The 24,251-nt window shown below is 47.9% G+C and overlaps 1 protein-coding gene across 3 annotated transcripts in view; it reads right to left on the bottom strand.

The window, feature by feature from the left end:
- Positions 1-6,767: 6,767 nt before the first annotated feature.
- PHF1 (PHD finger protein 1) overlaps positions 6,768-24,251 on the bottom strand; it is a 43,419-nt gene continuing 25,935 nt past the window's right edge. For all 3 annotated transcript variants that reach the window (XM_063938272.1, XM_063938273.1, XM_063938274.1), the window contains exons 11-15: positions 19,477-19,617; positions 19,228-19,342; positions 17,205-17,302; positions 8,329-8,406; positions 6,768-7,461 (exon numbers count right to left, since the gene is read on the bottom strand). In XM_063938272.1, coding sequence (XP_063794342.1) covers positions 7,209-7,461; positions 8,329-8,406; positions 17,205-17,302; positions 19,228-19,342; positions 19,477-19,617 — 685 coding nt within the window. In that variant the 3' untranslated portion in view covers positions 6,768-7,208. The remainder of the gene's footprint in view (positions 7,462-8,328; positions 8,407-17,204; positions 17,303-19,227; positions 19,343-19,476; positions 19,618-24,251) is intronic.

The raw sequence follows: 24,251 nt of genomic DNA, 5'->3' as shown, positions 1-24,251 counted from the left end.
CTCTTGGGATATGGACGGCTTCCACCGGAAGAAGGCACTGAATAAATTAATTTTTGAGACTACTCCTCCCCTCCATATCCTGCAGCACTTCAGTGTTTTTTCTGTGCTCGACACAGTTAGAAGGCATAGTGGAGCTCATCCACAAAGTATTGGATTTTTTTCTAAGTTTTTTTTTTTTCTTCAATTTCCACGTCCTTTCCCCCCTTCTAACAGGCGTGGGTCAGGGACAGTGGAAGCGGCTGAGTAGCCGTGAGTGTCGGACCTCTCTGTAAAGAGCTCCCTCACTCCACTTGCAGGCTGCCTGCAGGAAAGCTGGACGGAGCTTGGATGAAGGCCCCGTCATAGACTTTTGTCACGGTCCAGGTATGTTGGGTTGGGGCGGTCAGCGCTTGCTGCCGCTCCACTGTTGGGGATTGTTGGGTACTCACCGCTGCCCGGAGCGCGTGTACATGGGCCGCTTCACGGTCCATGCGGCGCGCTCTCACTCTCCGGCTCCCAGCATCCTAAAAGACCGCTGCTCCCTGCGCAGCAGCAGCGCTGCTTGGCTACACAGACACGCCGTTATGCTGTGTGTGGCGGGCGGGAGCACGTGTGCATGGGCCGCTCCACGGCTCCATGCAGCACGCTCTCTGCTTCCGCCATCCGCCCGCAGCAGCCGAGGAGTTCCGAGGCCGCTCACACGGCCCTTTGCAAAACTTCCACAGGCCCAGACCCGGTGCTGTACACGGAGGTCGTGGGAGTGGGGGGGGGGGGGAGACTTTAACAGTATTTGGCAGTGCAAGAAATGCTTAATATGTTTAAATGTTCTCCTGTCTGTTCCAGGTTTCCTATTTTTACATCTCGGCTAAGAGTGGTACTAGAGGAATTTTGGGGTCAGTTTTCGTATTTCTGGCAGGCACTGCACTTGCCTAGATATATACCAGGAACTTTGGTGTTATTACTGAGTCGTGCAGTCTGTCTGTGTGGAGTTTGTATTGTCTGTCTTCATAATGAGTAAGACACCAGCAAAATCTAAGAAACTTTTGTCATGTCATGTCTGTAAGAGTGTGTTGCCTGATGGATCCACCACATGTACAGCATGTGTTGTTAATACAGCCATAAATACGATTTCCATTCCAGAAGTAAAGGCATCTCAGGACCCGCCATGGGCTTTACTTGCAGATGTATTAGTTGGTTTACAATCAGAACTGGCCGCCTCTCGTGAAGAAAGAGAGGCGGCAAGATCTGAGTTTAAGATGAGACCATTTGAGTTACCTGGGGAGTCTCAAACTGGTCATAAGTCCACCTTGAGTGGAAAAGATAAGTTTCCTTTTCCTACTAATTTTCCTGTCTCTGGGATACTAGACCTCACTGAACAGGAGTACGAGGAGGGCGAAATAGAACAACAGTCAGAAGGTGACGACTTTGACAGCCCAGGTATTGACAATCTCATCAGAGCAGTTCGTCAGTCGCTGGAGTTTACGGAAACTGAGGAGCCACTGACGAATGATGAGGTAGTCTTTACTAAACGACAGAGATCTCCGATGTGTTTCCCTATCTCGGAATCTCTTAATAAAATGTTACTGGAGTCACGGAAAAGTCCGGACAAACGGTTTTCTATTCCTCGTAGATTTAAATCGAGTTACCCGTTTCCAGAGGCCATGACAGCTACATGGGAGAACCCACCTTTGGTGGATTCATCCGTATCTAAACTTACGAGGAAGTTAACCATACCAGTCCCAACTGCTACTACGCTTAAAGACCCTGCAGATCGTAAAATAGAGGCTATGCTAAGGTCCATGTACACAGCAACTGGAGTGCTGTTAAGACCTGGGTTGGTTGGCATTTGGGTTACTAAAGCTTTAATGGTATGGATAAAAGAGCTCAAGTCGGCTCTGCAAGATGATCATCTTATACTTCTCGCGGATCAAATCTGGGAAGCTGCTGAATATCTATGTACAGCTTCTACTGACGTCTGTCAGCTTACTTCTCGCCTGTCCTCATCGCTAGTCACAGTACGACGAGCACTTTGGCTGCGTTCGTGGCAGGCGGAGACGGAGGTTAAAAAAGGTATAGAGGCATTGCCTTATGATGGCGAGAAACTTTTTGGTCCTGAATTGGACAAATGGATTTCTGAGGCTACTGGAGGGAAGTCTGTTTTTCTTCCATCGCCTACAACTATACCTAAACGGAAATATTCTGGTCCGGCGTTCAAATCCTTTAGAACTCAGCCCTTTCGTGGGCAGGGAGGAGCAGTCACGCCGGGCAGAAGAGGTCGGGGACGTAGTGCCCGACAATCCAATGCACGTCGTCAAGACACCAAGACCACTAACAAACCAGTGGCATGACGGGCTCCCAGCCCATCTCGGATCTCCAATTGTGGGAGCACGCCTTCAGAGCTTTCAGGGGGCGTGGCTGCAGACGTCCACAGATGGGTGGATCCGCAATTTAGTATTAGAGGGTTACAAAATAGAGTTCGATTATCTTCCGACAGGAAGATTTTTCACGACAGGACTGCCTGTGTCGGACGACAAGAAAGCAGTTCTGCAGGTTGCCATTCAGTCTCTGCTGAATGCTGCAGTGATAATTCCGGTCCCTGTGCAGGAACAGGGGCAGGGTTATTATTCCAGTCTGTTTCTGGTACCAAAACCAGATGGCTCAGTCAGGCCAATATTGAACCTAAAAGGTCTCAATCATTACGTCACTTACCACAGATTCAAGATGGAATCTCTCAGGTCAGTAATTGCAGGGTTAGAGCCACAGGAATTCATGATTGCACTAGATCTCAAGGATGCGTATTTGCACATTCCGATTTGGCCACCTCACCAGAGTTTCTTAAGGTTTGCGATAAGACGAGACCATTACCAATTTCAGGCTCTACCGTTTGGCCTCTCATCAGCGCCTCGGGTATTCACCAAGGTAATGTCCGTGATGACAGCTCATCTCAGGTCCCTAGGGGTAATAATTGTTCCGTATTTAGACGATCTACTCATAAAGGCTCCGTCTCAACAATTGCTTCTCCAACATGCCTTACTAACGTACAATGTACTAGTTCAGCACGGTTGGATAGTCAGTTTAAAGAAATCACATCTAATTCCGTGTCAGCGACTTCAATTCCTAGGGATAATTCTCGATACAGTAAAACAAAGGGTTTACCTGCCACAACAGAAAGTACAGGGTATTCGTCATCTGGTGCAATTAGTGCTCAAGCCACGCACAGTCTCAGTACATTTGTGCATTCGCCTTCTAGGCACAATGGTGGCGGCTTTCGAAGCACTTCAGTTCGGAAGATTTCACTCACGTCCGTTTCAACTGGAGGTGTTAGCACAGTGGTCGGGATCACATCTGCAGCTGCACCACAGGGTGAGGTTGTCACCACAGGTCAGGGTGTCTCTTCTCTGGTGGTTAAAAATACACAATCTATCTGCAGGGAGACGATTCGGCGTCGCGAATTGGATAATTCTGACAACAGACGCAAGTCTCAGAGGTTGGGGAGCTGTAGTTCAGAGTTATCGGCTCCAGGGCCTCTGGGCGGATCACGAAAGATCGCTATCCATAAATGTTCTGGAACTCAGGGCGATTTACAATGCTCTAAGACAAGCGGTGTACATGTTTCGTTTTCAGACTGTTCAGGTGCAGTCAGACAACGCGACGGCAGTCGCATATATAAACAAACAAGGAGGAACGAGAAGCCGCATGGCTATGCGGGAAGTAGCTCGGATCCTCAGATGGGCCGAATATCACCAGGTGATATTATCGGCAGTGTTCATTCCTGGAGTGGACAACTGGGAGGCAGATTTTCTCAGTCGTCGGGATTTTCATCCAGGAGAGTGGGCATTGAATCCAGAAGTATTTCAGATGTTGATCCAGAAGTGGGGTTACCCTCAGGTGGATCTAATGGCATCCCGCCACAATCATCAGGTGTCAAGATATGTGTCCAGAACAAGAGATCCAGGGGCAGTGGCGGTGGATGCTCTCACAGCCACGTGGCCATACAGCCTTGTGTATCTGTTTCCACCGTTTCCGCTGCTCCCGTTGGTGCTAAAACGGATCAAGAGAGGGTTCGTCACAGTCATTCTAATAGCGCCTCATTGGCCTCGGAGGGCTTGGTTCTCGGATCTCCTCGGGTTACTCGCAGACGATCCGTGGCCACTCCCACTACGTCCGGACCTGTTACAACAGGGTCCGTTCCTTTACCCCGATTTAGCGCGGCTGCGTTTGACGGGGTGGCTGTTGAAAAGGCCATCTTAAGGAAAGAGGGCATTCCTGAGTCTGTTATACCAACCATGGTACGAGCTAGGAAGCCGGTTACGGCAGCTCATTATTATAGAATTTGGCGTACTTATATAGGTTGGTGTGAAGCTCGGAAATTTCCGACATCGTCTTTTAAATTATCCCGTCTTTTGTTATTTTTACAAATGGGGTTAGATGGAGGACTACGTCTTTCCACATTAAAGGTGCAGGTATCTGCGTTGTCAATTTATTTTCAAAGGAAATTGGCCTCGTTGCAGTCAATACATACGTTTCTACAGGGTGTAAAGAGGATACAGCCTCCTTTCATTCCACCTACAGCACCATGGGACTTGAATCTGGTTTTAGATTTCTTACAGTCCGATTACTTTGAACCCTTACAACAAGTGGATATTAAATTTCTCACTTGGAAAACGATTTTTCTTTTAGCCTTAGCTTCGGCTAAGCGTGTTTCAGATTTGGGTGCCTTGTCATGCAAGTCACCGTATTTAATTTTTCATGATGACAGAGCGGAACTTCGGACGAATCCCGCTTTTCTACCAAAGGTAGTGTCGTCTTTTCACATCAATCAACCAATAGTAGTTCCTGTGTTAACAGGAGACTCTGGAACGTTGGATGTGGTTCGCGCATTGCGTATCTATGTTTCCCGAACGTCTACTGTGCGTAAGACAGATACGTTGTTTGTTCTCTATGACGCAGCTAAGAGGGGTTGGCCAGCCTCTAAGCAGACCTTATCCAGATGGATCAAACTGACTATACGTCAGGCTTACCTTTATGCTAAGTTACAGCCACCTACTTCAGTAACAGCTCATTCCACACGTTCTGTGGGGACGTCATGGGCAGCGAGTCGTGGGGCTTCTACGACACAGCTTTGCCGTGCGGCTACTTGGTCGTCAGTGCACACGTTTGTGCGCTTTTACAAGTTTGATACGTTCGCGGCAGCAGCATCTAGCTTTGGCCGTTTAGTGTTACAGGTGCCAAACAGCTCTCCCGCCACGGAGGAGACTTTGGTACATCCCAAGAGTACTCCAGTGACCCCTAGTGGATGAAAAAGAAAATAGGATTTTGGTACCTACCAGGTAAATCCTTTTCTTTGAATCCATAGGGGGCACTGGACGCCCACCCAGAGCAGTTTACCTGTTTTAGGAGTCCAGTGGTTCTTATGGTAACACACTTTCACGACTGGTTTAAATTTAACAAGGGTTAATCAGTTATGGTGTCAACTGTTTAGTTGTCTGTTACGTTGTGTCAACTTTATTGTTGTCTGTGAGACTATATGTAATTCTCCTTTTGTCAATCTCTCTATCGATCCTGTTCGGCTCAGTAAAAAACACTGAAGTGCTGCAGGATATGGAGGGGAGGAGTAGTCTCAAAAATTAATTTATTCAGTGCCTTCTTCCGGTGGAAGCCGTCCATATCCCAAGAGTACTCCAGTGCCCCCTATGGATTCAAAGAAAAGGATTTACCTGGTAGGTACCAAAATCCTATTTTTTAAGCCAATATCCATGCTTCCTTGGGTTCTTAAGAAAAAACCAAGAGGGAATGTGTTCCAGTAATTGCAGTGGTTCCAGACTGACCAAAAGCCACCAATATTCTAAGATTAAAGGCAGGGCTAAGGTGTAAGCTCACTTGAACGTAGGATCTTCTCTCAAGGTGCATTTCTACACCAGGATCTGCCTCATTTGGTTTTTACAGTATTTTATGGATAAGAGTTCGGTCTGAGCAAGTGTCGGCTAGAAACCATCACAGAGTATGGAGGATTATATTGTTTGGTGAATACCAAAGATTCCACACTGCATCTTTTATGCTTTCTCTTCTTTCTTTATATAGGACGTCAGTGGCCTCAGACTTGGTTCTCTAAAGCAGTGGTTCTCAAACTCAGTCCTCAGTACCCCACATAGTTCACATTTTCCAGGTCACTTGGCAGGGGCACTGGGTATCACCAACTGCCATATTTTAAAAATCCACAGGTGGCCTGGAAAACATGAACTTTGTGGGGTTCTGAGGACCGAGTTTGAGGCCGACTGTAATTCCTGAAGTTCAAATATTCATATAGGATGTCTTACAGGTTCAACAACCGTATGTGCACTATTCGGTCTGGCCGTGGCAGCTTGCTTACTAGTTCATACTAACGCGGCTGTGTATACAGATGGCTCTGTGCGCACTAGCGATCGCCGTCAGTGTGTGGATACCTCATCAGATGCATGCGAAGAAGCCAACTTTTCTCTTTGACAGATGTGTCGCATGAGTGCGCATTTGCCCCATAGTGTTGGATCCTGGGATTTGTAATGCTGAAAAAAATCTACTGACATATTTTACATACAGACCTGTATTACCATATCCTGAAATCAATAATATTTCATGGCAGAATTCACATACTGGCCCGTGCTGCCATATCCTGGGATTTCTGATACCGAGGCTATATTGTGAACTCTATTATACATACGTAATCTATAATATCTGATAATCAGCAAGTGTTCTATTGCACATGTTGTTTAGACGCTCGTTCTGATGACTGAAGATCACAGAAGACGGGAGAAACTGATCTCACTTTTTTAATAACCCCGGACAGACATGTATGTGTTTCTTTCATGGAGATTCTTGCAGACAAGAACCCGCATGATCATTCAACATACAGACATCATCTTACACCAGATCCTTGAACAGACAGAACATCGGACCTTCAATCCCACATAGTAAATGATTAGATACAACAAAGGGAAAAAAAAAAATCAGATTTCCTTAAAATCAGCAAATTGTCCCACTGTAATGTAACGCAACCTTCCGGAGCTGACACTGTATAAACACGTGACAGGACAAGAAGCACAAACACGGCTATGTACACGCGTGTACATATAGTTCAGGATTATCCTTGTAGAGCTGTATGTACAGTAAGCCAAGATGGGGATTCTTCGCAGGTAGCACATGGAGCAGAGCGCGTTATCCTTCTGGTTCTCCCTCACCATCATCCGGAGCATTCAGAAGATGTTCTCATCTTCACACTCCACCAAATACTGAATGGCCCCCTGTGGAGTGACCCTGCGGGCCAGCACACGGTTGCCTTGCTCTACAGTCTCTGACCAGCAACAACCCTCTGAGGAGGACGAGGACGAGGGATCAGGAGGAGAGGACCGGGGATTGTTTGGAGAGGCGGGTTCAGCAACAGGGATGGATGACTCCAATACTTCGGAGAGCAGTGGGGACACTTCTGAGACTGCGGGAGACATCTCGCTGAAATGCAACAAAACACGGATGAGTGAGTGCCTGCACCTCAGGACATGCTCATGAGCAAAGGCTTATTAATACTCTATTAAAAGGCATGCCTGGCGCTCAGAGGAGGCAGCTACTTTGTGGGCTGGACCAGTATCCATGACAATGCACCAGGAAGAGCTTGTATGGCGAGCTGTGTGCGCCTATTGGTTTCCTAACTGTCATCATTATCAGTGCGATCTAGCTCTATGCCTGGTATAAGAGATCCACCGGAGAGCGGATCTCTGCGTACACACATCTCTGCATATCCTGCAATCCCATCTACACTTCCTCTCTGAGAGTAGCTTGAACGCCCCTCGTTTTCCTCGGCCTGTCAGTGCAGGATGGCAGGATAAACCCGATGTACGTCTCCTGACAGCTGCCAGGGTTACAGGATGCCTCATAATTACATTATAAGCCACTCTGGGCCTGATTCTGAGCTGGAGAAGTTAGCAGAAAGTGGATTTACCACCTTAAGCTAATGTGAGTATCTGTGCGGTTTCACGCATACGAATAGCGCTGCTCGGTTATTCCCATACGTAGCGTCATCATTAGTACCAAATGTCCATTTCACGGACAGAGACACCTGGCTGCGCATGAAGCGAATCGCCCCCTTTCCCATCTTCTGTGAAAGAGCATTTGCATGGTGCGGGGCAGTCTGGTGGTGATCGCGAGAAGTGTCCGCTTTTGGACTTACGGCCGGGCCCCATGGGAGCAGGCTATCATTGATAATCAGGTTTCAACAATGTCAGTCTATGGGGAGATATACTTACAGGCTTATATTTGCAACCACATAATCATGCATTCTACGCATGTGATACTATATGGCCACGTGTTATACACTTTTACCTGGACTGCAGAGAAGCGGCCACAGACCCAGAGGTGTTTGCAGATGGGTGGAAAGAGGCGAACATCCGAATTGGAGGGCTAAAATTAGAAGACACGATGTTTTATTAATGTACAGATATTTTAGTAATCTGCTCTCCCTTCTCTTCTTTCTGGATCATATCTCACCAAAGAGGACTCCCCAGTACCTAAACAACTTGACACCTAATGCATCATGGTCATAAAGATGTTATAACTATCTTCTGTTTTTATGCTCAACCAAACTTCCTTAATGTGTATCTTAGCCTGAATACAGCATGCTGGGATCCTACCAAGTCCTTCTCCTGCAAGGATCCATCCTTGACAAAAATCGGTACTACAACACTTGTGATCCCTTTGGAATTTTCTGAATTTCTGCATAAAGTCATAAATGCTTCAGCTAAGTCATGAAAATAGATATTATGTAAAAATGACATGTTTCCAACAAACCTCTAGGGTTACCAGTAGTTAAGGGGATAATTAGACTCAGAAGTGTCATCAACATGAAACTCCAAATCCTGGTCTTCACCATAGACGTTAGTGGTTCCCCTAAAAATATCACTACAAGAGCACGCCATATAGTATACCGGGAGATAATAAAGAACCCCAGTCCTAGCAAAGAGGCAGATGGACTGTACCACTGGTATTTCTTTTTCATCCACTAGGGGTCACTGGAGTACTCTTGGGATATGGACGGGCTTCCGTAGGAACACAGCACTGAATATTTAAATTTAGTAACACTCCACCCCTCCATATCCCCGAGCACTTACTCAGTGTTTTTTCTGTGCTGCACGTGGCAACACATGCTTAGCTGAAGTCAGAAGAAAGTTTTATTTTTCATTTTTATTTTTATTTTTTCTACTGTTTGACACATCCCTGTCCCCCTTCCAAAAGGCAGGGTCAGGGATAGTGCAGCTGCTGATTGCAGCACGGGCGTGTCGGGCCTCTCTGAAAGAGCTCCCTCACAGCCCTCACATCCTCCTGCACTGGCTGGCCGGCGCTTACTGAAAAGCCCCGTCGGAGCCTCCGCACGTCTGCAGGAGTGAGGTATGTGAAACGGGGCGGTCAGCTCCCGCTGCCGCCCCGACGTATGGGGACATAGTGCTGGGTGACGGCAAGTGGCAGAGCGGCTCTCCCCTCTCAGCCTCCGGCATCTTCCCGCTCAGGCGCCCGCCCATTCCGGCCCGCTCAGAACCTCCGTGCAGGCACGCGGCTCTCTCCACTCAGACGCCCGCACGTTCGGCACGGACCTCCGTGCAGGCGCCGCGGCTCTCCCCACTCAGACGCCCGCACGTTCGGCACAGACCTCCGTGCAGGCGCAGCGGCTCTCCCCACTCAGGCGCCCGCACGGTCGGCACAGACCTCCGTGCAGGCGCCGCGGCTCTCCCCGCTCAGGTACCCGCCCGTTAGGCCACAGCCTCCGGCCAGGCACCTCGGAACAGCAGCGCTACCTGGGTAGCTGACACGCTATATATAGGAGCCCACCGCTGGGACACACGAGGCACATAGCGCTCTACGATACCCGCTGGGGGCCCACACGCTGCGCTGCCGCTGTAATAAGATAAACAGCCATTACAGGGGGGACATATCAGTGAAATACTGCAGCAGCAGAGGGATTATTACAGTATAATCAGTGAATGCAGCACTGTGATTATATGTATAAGTAGAGCAGGGCAGCCATTTTTAACAGCTTCCTGTGTCTTCCTCTGTGATTCCAGAACGTTCCTGTCCTACATCTCTTCTCCACCGAAGGCGCAGGGGTGTTCGTGGGAATTTGGGATCAAATTTCATAGTACTGGCCACGTGTATTGCACTGGGCCAGATATATATACAGAGCCACCTTATTGCTATTTTACTGAGCCGTGCAGGTGTCTGTGTTTTGTGTATTGTATTGTCTGTCGCCATAATGAGTAAGACACCAGCAAAAACTAAAAAGCATATTTGCAAAGTATGTGGCAGTGTGTTACCGGATGGATCTACCACATGTAACGTATGTTTTGTGGATTCCGTTCAGAATACCATTTCTGCTCCGGTTTTGCAACCAATTTCATCACCGGACCCTCCGTGGGGTATGTTAGTAAATGTACTGGAGAAATTTCAGACAGAAATGACCGCTGCTCGTCTGGAGCGAGAAACGCTAAGAGCTGAGTCTAGGGTGAGACCGCCAGAACTACCGGAGGCGTCTCAGCCTTGCGTAGGGTCCAAATCCATTTTGGGCAAACGGGATAATTTTCATATGTCTTATGATTTTCCAGTGTCTGCTATGTTGCAGTCTGACGATTCCATCCCAGACCTCACGGAACACGATGAGGGGGAGGAGGGCGAAGTGGAGTCAGACGGCGAGGATGTTAACAGTTCCGGCATTGATGATCTCATCAGAGCGGTACGGCAGTCGCTAAGGTTTCCTGAAGCTGAGCAGCCTCTCACCAATGATCAGGTCATATTTACTAAACGACGGAAGACGCCAGTAAGTTTTCCTGTGTCGGATTCTCTAAATCAGATGTTAGTAGAATCCAGACAGAATCCAGATAAACGGTTTTCTATACCTCGCAGATTTAAGTCTAGTTATCCGTTTCCAGAATCGGTAACGGGTACATGGGAGAATCCACCAATAGTTGATTCTTCAGTGTCAAAGCTTACCAAGAAATTAACCATACCAGTGCCATCAGCTACTACGCTTAAAGATCCGTCAGATCGTAAGATAGAAACTATGCTTAAATCCATGTATGTAGCAGCAGGTGTGATGCTAAGACCTGGATTGGTTGGCATTTGGGTCACTAAGGCGCTCATAATATGGCTTACAGAACTCAAATCGGCTTTACATGACGAAAACCTGATAATTCAGGTGAATCAAATGATTGAGGCTGTAGAGTATCTCTGTACAGCGTCTACTGACGTCTGTCAGCTCACTTCTCGTATTTCATCTTCGCTAGTTACGGCACGAAGAGCACTCTACCTGCGTACTTATCAAGCGGAGGCAGAGGTCAAACGAAGTATAGAGGCGTTGCCTTACGATGGCAAGAAGTTGTTTGGTCCAGAATTGGACGCATGGATTAAGGAGGCTACGGGAGGTAAGTCTGTGTTCTTACCATTGCCTCCACCTGCGCCAAGAAGAAGGTACGCTGGACCTTCGTTCAAATCCTTTAGACCTCAGCCCTTTCGAGGACGTGGCAGAGGATCCGCCACGCCAGCTAGACGTGGTCGAGGACGTGGTTTCCGTCAAACCAACACAACTCGCCAAGACGCTAAGGTTACCGACAAGCCAGTGGCATGACGGGTTACCAGCCCATCTCGGATCTCCAATTGTGGGAGCACGCCTTCACACGTTCCATGGGGCGTGGTTCCACACGTCCGCGGAGGGCTGGATTCGCAATTTAGTGTTAAAAGGTTACAAAATAGAGTTCGACTGTCTTCCGCCTCTGCGGTTTTTCAAGACAGGTTTGCCTCTGTCGGACGACAAGAGGACAGTTTTGCAAATTGCCATTCAGTCCTTACTGGATTCGGCAGTGTTGATTCCGGTCCCTGTACACCAACAGGGTCAGGGTTATTATTCAAGTCTATTTGTGGTCCCGAAGCCGGATGGCTCAGTCAGACCAATATTGAACTTAAAGGGCCTCAATCAGTACGTAACTTACTACAGATTCAAAATGGAGTCTCTACGGTCGGTGATTGCGGGGTTAGAGACCAAGGAATTTATGATTGCGCTAGACCTCAAGGATGCGTACTTACACATTCCGATTTGGCAGCCTCATCAGAGGTTCTTGCGGTTTGCAATACGCCAGAACCATTACCAGTTTCAGGCTCTGCCGTTTGGCCTGTCATCAGCGCCTCGGGTATTCACCAAAGTAATGTCTGTGATGATAGCTCACCTCAGATCCCTGGGAGTGACGATAGTTCCGTATTTAGACGATCTGCTCATCAAAGCTCCGTCTCAACAGATACTTACCCAACATGCGCTGCTAACTTACAATGTATTGGTTCACCACGGTTGGATTGTCAATTTCAAGAAATCACATCTGATTCCGTCTCAACGCCTTCAGTTCCTAGGTATGATTCTCGATACGGTCAATCAAAGGATTTACCTACCACAACAGAAAGTACAAATGCTACGCCATCTAGTACAATTAGTACTCAAACCACGCACAGTGTCGGTACACTTGTGCATTCGCCTGTTAGGCACAATGGTGGCAGCTTTCGAGGCGCTTCAGTTCGGGAGATTTCACTCTCGTCCATTTCAGCTGAACGTGCTTGCCCAGTGGTCGGGCTCGCATCTGCAGATTCACCACAGAGTGAGGTTGTCACCAATAGCAAGAGTTTCTCTGCTATGGTGGCTCAAGGAACACAATTTAACCGCAGGAAGACGGTTCGGAGTTTGCAATTGGATAATTCTAACTACGGACGCCAGTCTCAGAGGTTGGGGAGCGGTAATTCAAAATTGTCAGCTCCAGGGTCTCTGGGCGGATCACGAAAAATTGCTGTCAATAAATGTTCTAGAACTCCGCGCGATTTTCAATGCGCTACGACAAGCGGTGCACATGGTTCGCTCTCAGCCTGTCCAAGTGCAGTCGGACAATGCGACAGCGGTCGCATACATCAACAAACAAGGAGGAACGAGAAGCCGCATGGCAATGCGGGAAGTAGCTCGAATCCTCAATTGGGCAGAATACCACCAGGTGATATTGTCGGCCGTGTTCATTCCGGGAGTGGACAACTGGGAAGCGGATTATCTCAGTCGTCGGGATCTTCACCCAGGCGAATGGTCATTAAATCCAGAAGTGTTTCACATGTTGGTTCAGCGATGGGGTTATCCTCAGGTGGACCTGATGGCATCTCGACACAATCATCAAACGCCCCAGTATGTGTCCAGAACAAGAGATCCAAAGGCAGTCGCGGTGGATGCTCTCACTGTCGCGTGGCCGTACAGTCTGGTGTATCTGTTTCCACCGTTTCCGCTGCTCCCTCTGGTGCTAAAACGGATCAAAAGAGAGTCGCTCACAGTCATACTAGTGGCGCCTCATTGGCCTCGGAGAGCTTGGTTCTCGGATCTTCGAGGATTACTCGCAGACGATCCGTGGCCGCTCCCGATACGTCCAGACCTGTTACAACAGGGTCCTTTTCTTTACCCCGATTTAGCGCGGCTGCGTTTGACGGGGTGGCTGTTGAGACCGCCCTCTTAAAAAGAGAGGGCATTCCAGATTCAGTTATACCAACCATGTTACGAGCTAGAAAGCCGGTTACGGCAGCTCATTATTACAGAATATGGCGAGCCTATATAGGTTGGTGTGAAGCTCGGAAATTTCCGACATCAGCTTTCAAGTTATGCCGCCTTTTGTTGTTTCTACAATCAGGCTTAGATGGAGGATTGCGTTTATCTACACTAAAGGTGCAGGTATCTGCTTTGTCAATTTACTTTCAAAGACGATTGGCTCTATTGCCGTCTATACGCACCTTTCTCCAAGGTGTAATCAGGGTACAGCCTCCTTTCATTCCACCTACAGCGCCATGGGACTTGAATCTGGTTTTGGAGTTCTTACAGTCTTCATATTTTGAACCCTTACAACAAGTGGATATAAAGTTTCTCACTTGGAAAACAATTTTTCTCTTAGCCTTAGCTTCGGCAAGGCGTGTTTCGGATTTGGGTGCCTTGTCATGCAAGCCACCGTATTTGGTGTTTCATGATGACAGAGCGGAACTTCGGACGAATCCCGCCTTCTTACCAAAGGTAGTGTCATCTTTTCACATCAATCAACCAATAGTAGTTCCTGTGTTGACAGCACATTCTGGAACTCTGGATGTGGTTCGTGCGTTACGCGTTTATGTAACCCGAACGTCTTCAGTTCGTAAGACGGATACGTTATTTGTTCTCTATGATGCTGCCAAGATGGGTTGGCCAGCATCTAAACAAACTTTATCCAGATGGATAAAACTGACCATACGCCAGGCTTACCTTCATGCTAGGTTACAACCGCCTACGTCAGTAACCGCTCATTCCACACGTTCTGTGGGAACTTCATGGGCAGCTGGTCGTGGGGCTTCTGCGACGCAGCTTTGCCGGGCGGCTACATGGTCTTCAGTGCACACGTTTGTGCGCTTTTACAAGTTTGATACTTTTGCGGCATCAGCATCTAGCTTTGGCCGCCTAGTGTTACAAGTGCCAAACTGCTCTCCCGCCCACGGGGGAAGCTTTGGTACGTCCCAAGAGTACTCCAGTGACCCCTAGTGGATGAAAAAGAAAATAGGATTTTGGTACTTACCAGGTAAATCCTTTTCTTTGAATCCATAGGGGTCACTGGACGCCCACCCAGAGCAGTTTACTTACTTGGGGTTAGTTCTGAGGATCTTATGGTAACACATTTTCACCGACTGGTTCAAGTTACAAGTGCTGGTTAGGGTGTCAACTGTTAGTTGTCAGTAACGTTATGGGTTAACTTCGTTATTGTCAGTTATGTTATATGTAATACTCCATTATTAACCTCTCTTAATTCCTGTTCGGCTCAGTAAAAAACACTGAGTAAGTGCTCGGGGATATGGAGGGGTGGAGTGTTACTAAATTTAAATATTCAGTGCTGTGTTCCTACGGAAGCCCGTCCATATCCCAAGAGTACTCCAGTGACCCCTATGGATTCAAAGAAAAGGATTTACCTGGTAAGTACCAAAATCCTATTTTTTATCTATACAGCTTAGCCATCATTGTGATAGTTTGTCTAAGGGCTTGGATGTCAATCACTTAAGATGACCCAGCCTGTGTCCCTCTCTGCTGATCTGTAGAAGAGGCGGATTGTCTTGTGGAAATCAGAAGAGAGGCGAATTGTCTTGTGGAAATCAGAAGAGAGGCGGATTGTCTTGTGGAAATCAGAAGAGAGGCGGATTGTCTTGTGGAAATCATAAGAGAGGCGGATAGTCTTGTGGAAATCAAAAGAGAGGCGGATTGTCTTGTGGAAATCAGAAGAGAGGCGGATAGTTTTAGAAAATCAGAAGAGAGTTGGATTGTCTTGTGGAAATAAGAAAAGAGGCAAATAAGAGAGGCGGATTGTCTTGTGGAAATCAGAAGAGAGGCGGATTGTCTTGTGGAAATCGGGATACGGTCATTAGGTCGACACCACTATTGGTCGACATGCATTAGGTCGACAGGGTCATTAGGTCAACAGTTCAAAAGGTCGACATGAGTTTTTCACTTGTAAAAATTTTTGGACTTTTTCATACTTTACGATCCAGGTGGACTACAATTGGGAATGGTAACCTGCCCGAAGAATGGCGAGCGAAGCAAGCCATGCAAGGGGAAACGGTGCACTAATTGGGGTTCCCCGTCACTTTACCAAAAAAGTAAAAAAAACCTCATGTCGACCTTTTGACCTATCGACCTAATGACCCTGTCGACCAATAGTGGTCGACCTAATGACTGTCGACCCAACGGCCCATACCCGGAAATCAGAAGAGAGGCGGATTGTCTTGTGGAAATCAGAAGAGAGGCGGATTGTCTTGTGGAAATCAGAATAGAGGTGGATTGTCTTGTGGAAATCAGAAGAGAGGTGGATTGTATTGCTTTTTGACAGAACAAAAAGAGAGAAACCCTAGGTCTGGGAGAATTAATTGGTACAAAACTATTTTCCCTTGTGACCAGTATAATAACCTTATCCAGCTCTTGAGTGAGCAAGACATGGTCAGAGAAATGCAGGGACTAAGAATCTGTATCCGCTTCCAGATCCTAAGCCAGAAAATACAGCGTGCCGGACCACTAAGTCCCAAATCAGCCTAGCATGCACAGCCTATCCCCTATGTACTCAGAAACCTTGCAGATGACCCAACCAAACTTAGCTTTTCCTACCTTGGCTTTCCCAAGTTGCTCTGATCACCTCTACACTGCTTTATTAATCCAAGCAAAAGCCAAGATGGATCCAAGGGAGGAACCAGTCACGATATATCAGGATGGATTTGTATTTCCCATTTGTGCTATCCCTAAGGGCTGCAACACATAGGATGTTGGTGTTCTTAGATATGTGTGATATGAGAGCATCTACCCTGGTGGGAGGTTCTCATTTTCCCATATCTACATGACACATGGAGCCGTGCCCTCGGTGCACAGTCCAATGCGCACTCCGCATGCCTGATATCAATGGCAGTACAGGGTTCCCAATCAGTACCTGTGTTCCCCCCTCAGCCCACTTCTGGCGTCCAGCAGACAGCATGGCTGTGGTGAGACCGATCAGAACAAAAACCAGTGAGGAATACCCCTGGCAGACATAATACAAGGCCTTTCCACCCTATGCTGACTCATACCTACATGGACATATTACAGCTTAGGGGGTCATTCCGAGTTGTTCGCTCGCAAGCTGCTTTTAGCAGCTTTGCACACGCTAAGCCACCGCCTACTGGGAGTGAATCTTAGCTTATCAAAATTGCGAACGAAAGATTAGCAGAATTGCGAATAGACACTTCTTAGCAGTTTCTGAGTAGCTCCAGACTTACTCGGCATCTGCGATCAGTTCAGTCAGTTTCGTTCCTGGTTTAACGTCACAAACACACCCAGCGTTCGCCCAGACACTCCTCCGTTTCTCCAGCCACTCCCGCGTTTTTCCCAGAAACGGTAGCGTTTTTTCGCACACACCCATAAAACGGCCTGTTTCCGCCCAGAAACACCCACTTCCTGTCAATCACATTACGATCACCAGAACGAAGAAAAAACCTCGTAATGCCGTGAGTAAAATACCTAACTGCATAGCAAATTTACTTGGCGCAGTCGCACTGCGGGCATTGCGCATGCGCATTAGCGACTAATCGCTCCGTTGCGAGAAAAAAATACCGAGCGAACAACTCGGAATGACCCCCTTAGCTCTGTGCGGAGTATCAGTGACCGGTCTTACCTCTGTAGGCAGCGTGCTCCTGTGCGTCGGAAGTTGTAGGTGCTACCGCGGTATCCCTGGTACCTCTGGTTAGAACTAAATGGATTTTGTACCACATCCTACAATAGAGAGAGACGCCATTTACTGCAGCGAAGTGAAGGCGTGGAGTCTCGTGTGACCTTCGAGCTCATCCGATGCCCCTATTTACCTGGCGCAACTATGGTCATTTCCTGCACCAACTGCGGTAAAAGCTTTTATAGACTTTCTGTGACATTTTCTAATAGCGACTAGTCAGCACATATACATTTTTGACATGTTTAACATTGAAAAAATAGGACAATCCTAGTTTAATCTTCAACCTTGATTTAATTATCCTATTCTGACAGTAAGCAGCAATAGAGATGCCAGTTAGGGCCCTAACACCTTACAAAGGACAATACTCTCCATCAGTGCATTACGACATCACGGCCCGCCCCCGCAACAGTCCGGACACGCCTGCGTTGTCTGGACCGCGCTCCACCAACGGCGTTCTGTCAATCAGGTAGAGACAATCGCAGCCCTGAGATACTTTCAGCATCTCACTGGGCCATCCGGGGTGCTCGGGCGCACTCCCCAAAGGGCTTCAGACTGCGATCACTGCAGCTGCAGCGATCCAGTCTGAGTTAGGCCCCTTGTACTGAACAGATCACTCCCAGAGTGGCTTTCCTCATTGGTCAGTGTTGCTGTTATAAGCCAGTCAGCTCAGCTCCCTGTGCCAGTTATAGCTTGTGTCCTGCGGATACTCTGCCCGTTTACCTGCCTATCTGAACCTAGTCTTTGCCCCGTCTGAACCCATGTCCTGTTCCAGAGTGCGTTTACCCTTTGTCTCAGTGTTCCTTGTGCTCAGCCTGCACCATCTTCACAGTGCTCGCATTCCATCTCACAGTACCTCATATGCCCCTGCTGAGATCCAGGCCTGTCCTTAAACCCACCACGCTCCTGTGTGTCTACTCACCCTCAGTTATTATCCTGCGGTCTCTAGACTTTTGTGTTAGCCCATACTGCTAGTGGTTTAAGTCCAGGCGGCAACCTAAGTACCTGTTTGTGTGTTGTGCACTAAGGGAACAGCAGGGGGAAGGGAGGCTGTTATTGGCAGAAGACCCTCTCGCCGGCTCTAGCGGTCTCACACATATAGTACACTAACAGATCCCATCTTATGTATGATGTAACACTTCCTCTGTGAAATCTAGGACTTGAGATTATCCACTGGTCACTTATTATGGTGTTTTGTTTTGTATGTTTCATAACGGATGTCTGGTATGACTAAAACACTGAATACATTTATGGAAATAACAAATAACCAAATGTTTCACAGGAAATAGCACAGCGCCTTCTGTAGATTGTAAGGATATTTGACATCACCTCAGATATCCAGGGTAAAAGTGTTGTCTTGCACCAACTCCTAGGATTCCTCTGGGATCCTCAAATATGCTCAAAGACACACATACATATTATTATTATAATTATTATGTTTTATTTATATGGCGCCACAAGGTCTGGGGGTTATTGGGAGAAGCGAGGGAAAGGGTAGAGCGACCCGTGACAGTAAGTAATGAAAACTAGCTTGGGGGGCGGGACCAAAGTAGGAAGTAAATCAGCATTCAATGAACCAGTACCCATGGGCGGAAACGAGATCAGTGGTGGTGGGTGTGAGACAGCGGAACAGTGCGGACAGAGACTGTACTAAGTGTAGAGAATAGGGGAAGAGGACCCTGCACATGTACACTTACAGTCTCAAGATATATTAAATACAATGATCCCCCTACTGAAATAAATACATCAGTTACATAGGAAGAGGAGCAGCCCTGCATGCAGAAGCTAGATGTCATTATTTGCAATGTATGTGACCGAGCTCCTTGGAAGTGGGAGGGATTAGAGATGGGTGGAGCATTGTTCTAGTTTATTAACTATTTAGAGCCTGCTCCTTGCCCTCCCCTCTAAACCCGGAGTCTTAGCAGTGTCCCCCAGATTGGATGAGAGGAATTGAACTTCCCCATAGAATTACCTGGGTAAGAGCTTTCTGCAGCTTCTGCCTCTCCTTCCGCGTCCGCTGCTTTATGCTCAGCTTCTTCCTTCTGTGTGGGGGGCGTCTCGGGACCCCCATCCTCCCTGAAAGGGAACTGCAAGAGATCTTTATATCCGCTCGCTGCGGAGGGGAAGGGAGATACGGAATGCAGCATGATATATACACAGTGAAATTTAGCAGGAATATTACACGGAGGGCCAGAGCAGCCGGCGGGTCAGGGTCCCTCACCTTACAGAAGGAGTGGACCCTCTTACGTCTGTCTCCTGTAGTCTCAGCTCGGTTACCGTCGTCTGTGGGGCAGGAGGAGGTACACGGCTCTGTAGCCCGAATAGACACTTCTTCTTCTTAATCTCCTTCCCAGAGATAAACCTAAGGTTACAGGTACCAATCACTGATCTAGTTGTAATGAAAACTCTGACCCCTTACCTGTTACGTAACTAAGGTAATTTAGAGGTACTGGGGGTAGACAAATACAAGGTGCAGGTAGAAATAATGAAGATTTAATTTACATCTCACATAAATGAAATGAGTCTTGCATACTACACATGCACAATAATTACTATGGAGTGTTTTAATTGTGCATAATTGTTATGCTGGATTTCCGTGGCTCCAAGTGTTGGCCATTATGAAGAGGGGAACCGGAAGAGAAGTGTGTTACAATTACACATGGACCGAGCAAAGCCGTGGCTCACATTCTTAGGGGGCGATTCAATTGTTCTGGGCATCTATATTTCCCATCTGAACTGGAAAGTATAGATGCCCAAACAATTGTCAAGATTCAATTGTGTTCGGGGACCCATGCATATTGTGCCCAAACAGACAGGGTTTAGCCACGTCAAAACGGCTAAACCTGTCTAAAGTCCTACTTAGGGCGTCCAAATGGCCTAAAGTGCCGACTTAGCACACATTTGTTCTTGCACCTCAGGAAGGCTGGGAAAAGAAACGTCACCCCCGCTGGTAAAAGGGCATCTAAATGGAGAAATATCTGCATTGCTGCGCTTTGGGCCCCTTAGTGGTAGCTGCTGGTTAAAAGGATTGAAGTGGCCCCTTAGTATAGATGGCTTAGTAGAAAGGTGCATATGCGGTTAACATCACTGGGGTATCTACTGTACTACTGCCCATGAACAAGTTCCGGCAGTTTGCTAAGCATATGACCAGCTGATGCTCGGTGGCGATGATGAGATCTGTACCTGTCTGTGCACAGGTAAGTACTACATACAATATGTGTGCCAGCACAGATTCCTAGGCAACCGGTAAGAAGCTGACAAGTCTACTGTGAGGAACCAAACAGTTCTAGGCCGTATGTAAGACAATGTAGAAACTGTTAAGCCCCATACACACTAGACGAGAAAGTGAAAGATCTCGCTCAGAACGGCCTATCTGAGTGAGATCGTTTACAATCTCTTCCAGTGTGTACACTCAATGCCGTCACTCCCTTCCCTGTGTATGCACTTACCGATGCCGGCTCCCCACCACCATCAATATCGGCGTCTGCAGGAATCGTCTAGTGTGTACTGGGCTTAAGGTATGTGAACTGATTGGCCTGTAAAGCTGATTTGCTGTCAGGACACGGAACCGGACAGCAACAAGCAGCTGTGGGCTCCGGTTTGTCCACAGTTCAAAAACAATCGGGTACATAAATGTTACTCTTAGTGCACATGAGTGTGTCTGATGTGAATGAGAACACAATTTCTTTAAAGCGCTGATCAATATTTTGCCATTATATAAAGATTAAAGTAAGAATTTGCTCACCGGTAATTCTATTTCTCGTAGTCCGTAGTGGATGCTGGGGACTCCGTCAGGACCATGGGGAATAGCGGCTCAGCAGGAGACAGGGCACAAAATTTAAAAGTTTGACCACTAGGTGGTGTGTACTGGCTCCTCCCCCTATGACCCTCCTCCAAGCCTCAGTTAGGACACTGTGCCCGGACGAGCGTACACAATAAGGAAGGATTTTGAATCCCGGGTAAGACTCATACCAGCCACACCAATCACACCGTACAACTTGTGATCTGAACCCAGTTAACAGTATGATAACGTAGGAGCCTCTGAAAAGATGGCTCACAACAATAAACAACCCGATTTTTTTGTAACAATAACTATGTACAAGTATTGCAGACAATCCGCACTTGGGATGGGCGCCCAGCATCCACTACGGACTACGAGAAATAGAATTACCGGTGAGTAAATTCTTACTTTCTCTGACGTCCTAGTGGATGCTGGGGACTCCGTCAGGACCATGGGGATTATACCAAAGCTCCCAAACGGGCGGGAGAGTGCGGATGACTCTGCAGCACCGAATGAGAGAACTCCAGGTCCTCCTTAGCCAGGGTATCAAATTTGTAGAATTTTACAAACGTGTTCTCCCCTGACCACGTAGCTGCTCGGCAGAGTTGTAATGCCGAGACCCCTCGGGCAGCCGCCCAAGATGAGCCCACCTTCCTTGTGGAGTGGGCATTGACAGATTTAGGCTGTGGCAGGCCTGCCACAGAATGTGCTAGTTGAATTGTGCTACAAATCCAACGAGCAATCGTCTGCTTAGAAGCAGGAGCACCCAGCTTGTTGGGTGCATACAGTATAAACAGCGAGTCAGATTTTCTGACTCCAGCCGTCCTTGAAATATATATTTTCAATGCTCTGACAACGTCCAGCAACTTGGAATCCTCCAAATCGCTAGTAGCCGCAGGCACCACAATAGGCTGGTTCAGGTGAAACGCTGATACCACCTTAGGCAGAAAATGAAGACGCGTCCTCAATTCTGCCCTGTCCGAATGGAAAATCAGATATGGGCTTTTATACGATAAAGCCGCCAATTCCGACACTCTCCTGGCTGAAGCCAGGGCCAGTAGCATGGTTACTTTCCATGTAAGATATTTCAAATCTACCGATTTGAGTGGCTCAAACCAATGGGATTTGAGAAAATCCAAAACTACATTGAGATCCCACGGTGCCACAACCGGGGGCTGTATATGTAGTACTCCTTTTACAAAAGTCTGGACTTCAGGAACTGAAGCCAATTCTTTCTGGAAGAAAATCGACAGGGCCGAAATTTGAACCTTAATGGACCCTAATTTGAGGCCCATAGATAATCCTGTTTGCAGGAAATGTAGGAATCGACCCAGTTGAAATTCCTCTGTCGGGGCCTTCCTGGCCTCACACCATGCAACATATTTTCTCCAAATGCGGTGATAATGTTGTGCAGTCACCTCCTTCCTGGCTTTGACCAGGGTAGGGATGACCTCTTCCGGAATGCCTTTTTCCCTTAGGATCCGGCGTTCAACCGCCATGCCGTCAAACGCAGCCGCGGTAAGTCTTGGAATAGACACGGTCCCTGCTGAAGCAGATCCCTTCTTAGAGGTAGAGGCCACGGATCTTCCGTGAGCATCTCCTGAAGTTCCGGGTACCAAGTCCTTCTTGGCCAGTCCGGAGCCACTAGTATCGTTCTTACTCCCCTTTGCCGTATAATTCTCAGTACCTTGGGTATGAGAGGCAGAGGAGGGAACACATACACTGACTGGTACACCCATGGTGTTACCAGAGCGTCCACAGCTATTGCCTGAGGGTCTCTTGACCTGGCGCAATACCTGTCCAGTTTTTTGTTGAGGCGGGACGCCATCATGTCCACCATTGGTCTTTCCCAATGGACTACAATCATGTGGAAGACTTCTGGATGAAGTCCCCACTCTCCCGGGTGAAGATCGTGTCTGCTGAGGAAGTCTGCTTCCCAGTTGTCCACTCCCGGGATGAACACTGCTGACAGTGCTATCACATGATTTTCCGCCCCGCGAAGAATCCTTGCAGCTTCTGCCATTGCCCTCCTGCTTCTTGTGCCGCCCTGTCTGTTTACGTGGGCGACTGCCGTGATGTTGTCCGACTGGATCAACACCGGCTGACCCTGAAGCAGAGGTTTTGCCAGGCTTAGAGCATTGTAGATTGCTCTTAGTTCCAGTATATTTATGTGAAGAGACGTTTCCAGGCTTGACCACACGCCCTGGAAGTTTCTTCCTTGTGTGACCGCTCCCCAGCCTCTCAGGCTGGCATCCGTGGTCACTAGGACCCAGTTCTGTATGCCGAATCTGCGGCCCTCTAACAGATGAGCACTCTGCAACCACCATAGCAGAGAGACCCTTGTCCTTGTCGACAATTTTATCCGCTGATGCATCTGCAGATGCGATCCGGACCATTTGTCTAGCAGATCCCACTGAAAAATTCGTGCATGGAATCTGCCGAATGGAATCGCTTCGTAAGAAGCCACCATTTTTCCCAGGACTCTTGTGCATTGATGCACAGACACTGTCCCTGGTTTTAGGAGGTTCCTGACGAGTTCGGATAACTCCCTGGCTTTCTCCTCCGGAAGAAATACCTTTTTCTGAACAGTGTCCAGAATCATCCCTAGGAACAGCAGACGTGTCGTCGGGATCAGTTGGGATTTTGGAAAATTCAGAATCCACCCGTGCTGTTGGAGCACTACTTGAGTTAGTGCTACTCCGACCTCCAGCTGTTCTCTGGATCTTGCCCTTATCAGGAGATCGTCCAAGTAAGGGATAATTAATATGCCTTCTCTTCGAAGAAGGATCATCATTTCGGCCATTACCTTGGTAAAGACCCTGGGTGCCGTGGACAATCCAAACGGCAGCGTCTGAAACTGATAATGACAGTTTTGTACCACGAACCTGAGGTACCCTTGGTGTGAAGGGCAAATTGGGACATGAAGGTAAGCATCCTTGATGTCCAAGGACACCATAAAATCCCCTTTACCTGCAGGATCCAGGGGTCCACCTGCGAGTGAGCCCACTGTGCGCTGAAATTCTTGAGGCGACCCCCCCACCGCCCCTGAGTCCGCTTGTAAGGTCCCAGCGTCATGCTGAGGCCTTTGCAGAAGCCGGGGAGGACTTCTGCTCCTGGGAAGGGGCTGCTTGCTGCAGTCTCTTACCCTTTCCTTTGCCTCGGGGCAAATATGAATGTCCTTTTGCTCGCTTGTTCTTATAGGAACGAAAGGACTG

The sequence above is a fragment of the Pseudophryne corroboree genome, chromosome 8, assembly GCF_028390025.1.
Source record: "Pseudophryne corroboree isolate aPseCor3 chromosome 8, aPseCor3.hap2, whole genome shotgun sequence".
Taxonomy (NCBI): Eukaryota; Metazoa; Chordata; class Amphibia; order Anura; family Myobatrachidae; genus Pseudophryne; species Pseudophryne corroboree.
The sequence above is the reverse complement of the archived record's forward strand: the minus strand, read 5'-3'. Positions and strand labels throughout refer to the sequence as shown.